General features: G+C 40.7%; 1 protein-coding gene across 1 annotated transcript in view; it reads left to right on the forward strand.

Annotated features, from left to right (window-relative positions):
• Nucleotides 1-5,437, forward strand: part of TUBGCP6 (tubulin, gamma complex associated protein 6) — a 23,379-nt gene extending 17,942 nt beyond the window's left edge. The window contains exons 21-25 of the mRNA XM_009587839.1: nucleotides 774-968; nucleotides 1,244-1,376; nucleotides 1,611-1,824; nucleotides 2,954-3,153; nucleotides 4,963-5,437. Coding sequence (XP_009586134.1) covers nucleotides 774-968; nucleotides 1,244-1,376; nucleotides 1,611-1,824; nucleotides 2,954-3,153; nucleotides 4,963-5,054 — 834 coding nt within the window. The 3' untranslated portion in view covers nucleotides 5,055-5,437. The remainder of the gene's footprint in view (nucleotides 1-773; nucleotides 969-1,243; nucleotides 1,377-1,610; nucleotides 1,825-2,953; nucleotides 3,154-4,962) is intronic.
• Nucleotides 5,438-9,253: the final 3,816 nt, after the last annotated feature.

A 9,253-nucleotide genomic window follows, 5' to 3' on the forward strand; every position in this document is an offset into this window, starting at 1 on the left:
AAAACTGCTGCACTATTGCTCTGTCCCCTCCCATCTGCTGGCAGCAAGGCTGGAAGAGCCTGTTGCCATTTGCTAAAATCCAGTGAAAAGGCCTGTGTTGCAGAATACCTACTCTTACCTCAAATATCCTATAGAGCAGAGGGGAGAGCATCTGAAGAGAGTGCTGGGCCCTCTGATGAGACAGTATTTTCATTAGTTACCCCTGTGTTCGTGGGGAAGACAGCAAGGTAGGAGGGATAGCCTGGGTTAATATAGCTGGTTACCAGTGGAGATACGTGGCTGTAGGATAGTTAGTGTATTTCTCTGAATCCTAAGAGTGCTTTAGACCCAACTAGGGAAAGCACTTGAGGATTTAGAACCTCAATTAATAGCTTTATTTGTAAACCTCTGAGGGTGCCGAGTTGATGAGGTAGTCAGATAGATAATACCAGTCCTGTCGCTGGCTTTCTGCCCCACTAAAGCCTAAAGGCTGTATTCCCTGCAGTAGGGATGTGTAGCAGCTCCTGAACCACAGCAAACTGCAGTCCAACATATCAAAATAAATCAGTACAGGTATGAGATTATCTTCATGCTGTGAACAGCAAGTAGTTCAGAAGTTGCTTCTTATGCTGTTTATGCATCCTTATGGCAGAAGTAGAAACTTCCAATCAGAATGGTGGAGCAAGGCAGGATAGTCACCACTTTACCATTCTGCTTTAATTCACCTGTGTTCAGGAGCCAAGACTCTTTATTAATATTGTGTAATTAGGATTATTTTTTTTTTTTACCCCTAGCTTGGATCAGGACAAACACCTGGTGAATTGCTGAATCCACTGGTTCTTAATTCTATCCTAAATAAAGCATTACAGTACAGTCTTCATGGTGACACCCACCTTGCTTCCAATCTTTCTTTTGCCCTCAAGTACCTTCCAGAAGTGTTCAAGCCCAATGCGCCTGATGCTCTGAGTTGCTTAGAGCTAAGGTACAAGGTAAGAAAGCATGGAGAAAGGTAGTAGTACTGCAATTATACCATAGTTCTTACGTACCACGGTAGAGTGAATATGTTCTTAATAACAGAATACCTTTAAGAATGGAGTAAAAAAATTGTGTAATGGAAATTACAGGATTTACTTAGCCTGGTCATTGCATTACATTATTAAAATACATATATTAATTTCTATGTCCCTAAAATACTTGTATCTGAAATATTCTTATAACTTCTAACACAAAAATGTAGTATGATCAGCACCATTATTTCTTGTAGGTTGACTGGCCTCTGAACATTGTCATTACTGAGAGCTGCATGAATAAATACAACAAGATCTTCTCCTTTTTGCTTCAGCTGAAGCACATGGTGTGGACTCTCAAGGATGTTTGGTTTCACTTAAAACGCACTGGTAAGTATAATGAGTGAACTAGAGAGCGTCCTGTTTAAAATGCTTTTAGCACCCTGTGCTAGACGATTACTTATAAACAGTCATGCTAAGCTTCAAAAGCCACAATTTTTTAAAGAAACTTCCTTGGCATTTTAAACAGACTCTACTAACAGAAACCTTCATTCCTTTAAAAATCCTGATTTTAGACAGTCTTTGTGGGTGTCGATGATAATACATTTCTGTTTTTATTTTCAGCTTTAGTGAGTCGCGCATCAAATTCTGTTCAGTTTCGACAGCTCCAGCTGTATAAACATGAAATGCAGCATTTTGTGAAAGTTATTCAAGGTTACATTGCTAATCAGATTCTTCATGTTACATGGTGTGAATTTGGAAACAAACTGTCTTCTGTAGGCAACCTGGAAGAAATTCACAGAACACATGCGGAATACCTCAACAAAGCAATCTTCAGGCAAGCTACCATACTTATTTTTGCTTCATAGTTTAAGTTAATGGAGCTGCCAGCGTAGCCTAATGTATTTGTGCAAAAGTGACTTCTACCTGACACACTAAGTAGTCTTTACATATGAAAGTGTTCTTATGTAAGGGAAACAAACTTCATGGCACGTTATGAGGTCCATACTTTGATGCTTTTCCTCAGCTACCTATCCTCTTCATTTCCCCAGACTCCTTAGAGTTGCTTCCAGCTCCTGTTCACCCTGCCTCTGCAAGCTTCAAGTCCACTGAGGACAGCTCTAACCTGAAGACTAAGGGCACACTTGCCATAGTTCTGTTTTTCTTTCCCCCCATCCTTGTCATAGCCTTTGTAAATGAATGCTGTTTCACTCAGCATGAGTAGTGTGCACAAGTAAGCCTAGCTCAAGGATTGTAAAATGCTGCTTCTATACATTATGTATGCCTTTAATATATGTGCAGTGACCAGGATTGGACTTTGAAGGAACAAATACGACCTGATGCCTCTGTCCAGATTTATGAGCAGTGCAAGAGACATCTGTCTTTTAGGAATCAGAAACTTTTAGCCCTTTGGTTACTGTATATGAGGCAGAAGGGTGGTGTGAATAAGAGGAGAGGAGCTAGGGTTTATTTGGTTTCTTCTTAAGGAGTACACACTGGAATGATAAAGTGGGGAGATGGAGGGAGAAGAGAAGATAAAGAACAGAAATTATAAACAAGAAAAGAAATCTGTCCTTTCATGTCTCTCTTTTTCAGTTTTAATAAGAAAAAACTTGGCTAAAGCTGCTGTTTGGATACCAGGTGATGGGATGAGAGGGGATTAAAGTTTAAAGAAGCATGATAACGTTTTTAAATGTCACCTCTTTTGCAAATGCAGATGTCATTCTAGAAATCAGATACACCAATGCAAATATCAGTTTCTTGGAAGTGCAAACAAATTAAGTTAGGTTTAGGCACCCTTTTTAAAATCACCATTCCAGTTGGCTGCAGTCTTGTGGATTTTTTTTTTTTTTTTTGTTAAAGCAATCAAAGAGGAAACCTAAAGGATTGTCACCCCTTTGTATTTTTCTTCCTACAACCAATAAATTATGTCAGCTACATTTCTAAAGTTGTTTTTGTTCTGTTAGGGGTCTGTTGACAGAGAAGGCAGCCCCTGTGATGAACATTATACATAGCATCTTCAGCCTCATTTTGAAGTTCCGCAGCCAGCTTATCTCTCAGTCATGGAGCTTCGATGCAGGGAAGCAAATGGCTGTTCATCCCAACTTTGGTCTGATGCAGCAGTCATACAATACCTTCAAGTATTACTCCCACTTCTTATTCAAAGGTAAGAAATTGCATAAATTCTAGATAGAAGAAAAAGTTAACTGACAACTGAAAAAATTACAAAGATGTTTTGGAACTGTAATGTAAAAACAGGAAGATGTGTTTACTTAGTGTGTGTTAGAAAATGTAGTTCCCAAATGAAAACTGCATTATTGTGGTTTGCAAAGATTTGCATATCCATCAATTAAAATGTCCACACAGGAAATCTAACAGATATCCCAAAACGGACTGTAAGTTTTTGCTAATTTGCAAAACAAGTGTTTGGTATTTAGCTCTGTATATGTGCTTACACTTTTCTTTTCTTTGGAGTTGAATTCTGGAACTTTTTATTGGCCGCAATAGGAGATAGATACCACTTAGAAGTAATTTTAGATATATCTGCATTAGTTGAATATTACCATTGTTATGAGATTTGAAAATTCTAATTCCCATGTTGGACTAAAGCTCAGAGAGCGTCCTAGCACTAGTCGGAGCTTATATCCAGTGCTCCAGGCAAGTGTTTTTCAACTGCATAGATCATTTGCCAAATGTTCTTTCCTTTAACATGATAAAATTTCTCCTCACTGTCAGCTTAGCCTATAATGTGAAGAAATGGTTGATCTGTCTTTCCTCTTCATTTCTCTTTCAGATCTTGCTTGTGTTTTTAGTAGAAGTTACTTATCCTTCCCCTGAGTACAAAGGTGGTTCATGGGGTTTGGGTGGTGGGTTTGTTTTTTGTTTTTTGTTTTTTTTAGAAATTCCTTAATTCCCGAAGGAAGTGCAACTGTTTTCGTTAGATCTATTTTTCTAGAATACTTTCTAGTCAGACGACATTCCTCAGGAAATGAGCTGCCCTTTTTATTCTTTAAGGGTGTCCAAAAATGGTGTCACAGGACCAAAAACAGATATTTCAGGATGAGTTAGAATGGCTGCTTCCAAATTCAACAGGAAGTCAGAACACTTCTGGGAGCCACCTAAGCCCATACTACGAGATCTATGGTTGCTTCATGGACAGAGATTAATAGACCATTCTGTAAGGAAATTTGCTGAGTGACCTAGTTCTTTACACCCTCTTCATTAAGCACTACAAAACAAATGTGTGCTTGTTCATCTACACTTGTTCCTTCAGTCACCATGTATTGTAAAATGCTTTCTTTCACAATGGGTTGATCCAGAATCCATTGAAAGCCAATACAAAGTAGTCTGGACTTCAATGGCTTTGGCTCTGGCCCTAACTTCTAACTATACACTTTCCCTTCTTCCTTGCATGTTACTGCTGCTTGCTAATTCCCTTTATATTAGTGCATGGGATGTTTATGAGCTTAGGGAGTTTCTATTGCCTTTTTTCCTTTGTTACTAAGGATGTTTAGAGCAGTCGGTTTGTTCATTCATAGAGCTTGAGGGGTTTGTCCCAGGAACTTCTCTTGGTTTTTCTTTCTCACAATGGACTTTGCTCAAGAAAACTTCAGCAGAGCTTCTTCTTTCACAGAGGTCAGCAGAGGACCTAAACATGCTTCCTGGTCAGTTGGCATTACGATAAGAACATAGCATCTTATTGTCAAAGCAGCTTGGGCAAGCATTTCTTTATTAGAATAATACAGCTTCACTTAGAACTGACACATAATCCTTCTCTGCCATCTTATTTGAAATACTTAGTAATTCCAGAAAAAGATACTGGACCTTTCTTATGCAAAAAAAGACATTTGATTCCATTGTTTCCAGATTTCTGCAGTAGGCTTTTTTTTTTTTTTACATGCACAGATACTGTCAAGGCTGACTTTAGAATATTAGTCTTAGTTGAAGCTTACTTTATTTTTTGTTTTCCTTCCAGTGGTAACAAAGCTTGTAAATAGAGGGTACCAACCACATTTGGAGGACTTTCTGCTGCGAATCAACTTTAATAACTACTACAAGGATAACTGAACTCTATAAAGTAGGATCACTGATAGCATGCTAAAACAGAAACAGATAAACCTATATTCTTATGATTTATAGAAGCTTATGCAAATGCCATGCAAGAGGCATTTTTCTTCAATGAAACAACCTGCCATCTAAAAGCTTGAAGAATATAACCACCACATACAGAGGATGACGCTTCTTAAAATCCACCACACCTACCAGTCTTTTGATCCTCTGAGAATTGATGTTGTCATTATTGCAAAAATAGAAAAGCTGGGTGCCTGGTCTTAACAGGAGAGAGCGCAAAACTGTATATCTGTGAATGTGTAAATGTTATATTTTCAGTGTTGTGAATTTCCTCCAATGTAAATACATGTATGTGAAATAAATGAACATACTTTCTAAAACTGTGAGATATGAGTATGAGGTACAAATAGACAGACAGACATACCTATTTGATGTGTTTTATTTTCAAATTGCTATTAATTATCAATCTAAACATAAATAATTTCTTCAAGGCTATTAGTCACAGTGGAAGAGGGCGTGATAAAAACACCTTGCAGTGAGGAGATCTGCTAGGAGATACAGTATTTGACTATTCAAGCACTTGGTAATTATTGGATCACTTGTGCCAAACTTAGTTTCCTTATCCCTGATTTAAGCTCTACACCTTATTTTGTGGTGATTATATAAAACAGCTAAAACGGAAATTCAGCATCACTAAAGTGAAACAAAGCTCTGATTCCAAATATATTCTGACTACTGCTTTCAGCTGCGGGATCACATTTTCAATTTGCTAATGGTTTTCCTTCCTCTTGATGTTTTCTTTTTTTCTTTCTATATTGTGAAAAGAGACAATTGAACTTTTAACTTCATGGTATGAAAATGTTGTAGAGAGATAGTCTGCTTTGAAATTTTCAGCTTTGCAATATGTTGATTTTGAGATCCTGAAGTCACTTAAAATGTGGATATATTCCTCAGGAGCTAGTTGTCTGATTAGTGGCCGCTTATTTAAAAGTACAGCACAGCTAACATATTACCAGTACTGTGGAATATTGTATATGATTATTTTCTGATGATGATAATATGTACTTGTTTTTTCTGAAATAGAAATTAAGCATTAGGATCAGAATATACCAACTCTCAAATTGATCTGAGTGTTTCTGCTCCTGCTCTAGTACCAAAATCTGCATAAAAATGTGGTTACGCACCGTTGTAATGCACCTCTTCTATGCCACTTCTTTATCTATGCTATATTTAATTAACCAGCTTCCTTCTGTTCTACAGAATAGGAGATTGAAAGAGCAAGTGGCCTGCAGATTGAGCTATTCTGTTGCCTGGGCAGGTGGCGAGCTGTTTCTCTACCTGACTTTCTCTTCAGGAACTTACAAGGCCAGGTGTGTACGTGCAAGCTTGCCTTCTGTTGCAGACTGATGCCTTGTCCTGACACGGGACTCCCCACTAGAGAGCAGCCACAGAGCTTCTGCAGGGAGCGAGTAGCTGATGTTTGGGACCTTGGAGCTTGGCACTACAGTCTAACTGTAGAAAAAAATGTTTTAGCCTTCCCGTGAACCCCATGCAACTCCTGGAGGAAGGCCACACGGCCTACCTGCAGACAGCTCTCTGAAATGCCTGAAGTGCCTTAGATGGCCATTGACATAGGCAGCAAGGAGAGGGTAGAAAGAGGGAAGAGAGGAAAAAGTGATTCGGAGCACTAAATTAAACTCCTGATACCGCTATACAAGAGGAGCTGCCTTCTCTCCATTGATTTCTAAAGGAGTCCCATATGGTGAAGGAAAAGGATAGCAAGATTAGCAATAGCTAAAAATCAGAGACTTCTCAAATGCAAGCCATGAGTACTGCTTATCATCATCCCACTGCATGTTAATGCAAGATTCCCTTGTATGGTGTGATAAAATTAGCGTGTCATTGCTACATTTGTAGCATACTTCACCCCTCCTGTTGGTGAAAGATACACTAAACTGCCATAAAACAAATAGTTTCTCTTAAATTTAACCATCTGACGTGCTTTATTTTTTCTCAATCCCCTGTACTCTTGCCATCTTCATACTTCTAATTTTCAAACATTTATAAAGATAGTGATTTTTTGGGGGAGTGGGATTAGACAAACGCCAGAGATCTGTTCCAACCTCAGCTATTTTGTGATCCTTTTGATTCAGCTTAAATGCTGCTGCTTGAATTTGTTTGCCTCACACTCCCTGTCCACATACCCAGCTCTGTAATGCTGATCATTTTACCAAATTCATCCTTTTTGATGCATCTTGTGAAAAATCTAGCAGCAAAATTAGGACTTTAAGTGCAGTCTTGCAGTGATGAACTGCTTCCTTACAGACAAAAGTCTTCAGGAAAAAATGAGAGAATTAAGAAACCCTCTCCTGCCCCCTCATTTTTATTGCTGAGCATGATGTAACATGGCATGGAATAGCCCCTTGGGCAGTTCAGGTTAGCTGCGCCCCCTCCCAACTTCTCACCTACCCCCTGGGCAGGGACAGAGGCGGAGACAACCTTGGCACTGTGCAAGCATTGTTCAGCGATAGCCAAAACACTGCTGTGTTATCATCAGCCCTGCTTTAGCTGCAAATCCAAAACACAGCCCCGTACAGGCTGCTATGAAGAAAGTTAACTCCATCCGGTCCAGACACTGCACAAAGTAAAACTAATTTTGATTTTGAAAACACTGCTTGTTTAGAAAGGGCAGTTAGGAAATACCAAGAATGACCTCAAACTAGAAAAACTAATGTGTACTTTCAACTTTGTGGTATCATGTGAGCACTTCAGTACAGAAACGGTTGTAGTAGCTCCCTGCATTTCTGCACAGTAAAAGTTTTGAGTGCAGTGGACTGAAAGTCATCCAGAAACATCTACAAAATAGAATTTTGATCCACAACTTGGCACTGGTAACTCCTCATTAAGGTGGAAGGATGAAGGACCCACAGCCAGCTCAGCTCCCAGTGTATGGGGCCTGTCAGAGGTAGCTGAAGGGCATTCCCTCCTTCACCGCCTTCTGCCCTGGCTTCACAGTCATTGGTGAAGGGATCTGCTCTCTCTCATTCTGGGGAAAAGTTAAAGGTGGATGGATCACCTTTGGTTTTTTGGCTGTGGCTGGCGAGAAGGGAGGGGAGAAGGGGAGAGGGGAGAAGCCAGTTACAAAACAGGAGTGTTACAATGCCAGTCTTGGTGCTGACTTTGTTAACTCACAGAAGGAGCATTTCAGATGGGTTTCCTGTCTGCCAGCCTGCGGTGGTGCATTCCCCTTCTCTCCCCCCGCCCCGCACCTCCCTCAGGCCGCTCCATGAGCTCAGAAACTCCCATTAAACCTTGGCCTTGGTGTAACAAGGCGGGCGATGAAGCATCCCTTGACCGTACCCAGAGCTCTTGCACGGCTGAGGTGGGGGAACATACTGACCGTACCGGGAGCTCCTGCTGCCTGGCCCAGGTGGGGGCCAAGAGCGGGGATAATTCATCGTCCCCCGATGCCCTTATCTGAGCCATAACTCGAGTGGAATGTCACCATTGTTACCGAAACCTTGAGAATTTTCACAGATGACTAAAGCCAATCACCTCATGACCCTAACAGCGGTCCCAAGTGAGGCCCTCGGAGCTCTCCCGGACCGCAGCAGGCTGCACCCAGCATCTCCGTCTGTGTGGGACGCCTCGCAGAGCTCGCCACCTCTCGAGCTGCCGGTATTCGGAGGCCTGCCGGGACCTGGGCTGAAACACTCCTCGAGGCTCAACCTCTCCCCTGTTGAGAAATGCCAAGACATTTGATGTGAATATTTCACTGGACTCGAGGGGAATTTTTAACAGGTACGCCTTTGTATGTTTATCTGTCTTTGTGTCTCGGTGTGTGTGAACTGATAGTAAGATGATTAACTGCTACTAAAATCTTACAATCTAGCTTAAAACTGTAAATGAACCTTGGACTGCTGCTGCTGAACACACATAATCCCTTAGATGTAAACTGTTGACCAAGTCTGGGTCTAGGAGCAGATCCACCTAGACTCCATCAGGAGTTTCGAGAGCAAGGGGGTCTGCTCTGAACCTCGTGACTCAAGGGCAGGGTCTCCCTTACCCTTTTTTATCCTCAGTCTCTGTATAAGTCATTCCAGCTCAATTCTAACTCGGTTTTTCTTCGTATGCTTCATCCATGTAGTAAGTGATAGAGGGAACCTCGCCATTGAACTCTGTTAAGTCGCACTTTT

Source organism: Fulmarus glacialis, unplaced genomic scaffold, assembly GCF_000690835.1.
Source record: "Fulmarus glacialis isolate BGI_N327 unplaced genomic scaffold, ASM69083v1 scaffold9531, whole genome shotgun sequence".
NCBI lineage: Eukaryota > Metazoa > Chordata > Aves > Procellariiformes > Procellariidae > Fulmarus > Fulmarus glacialis.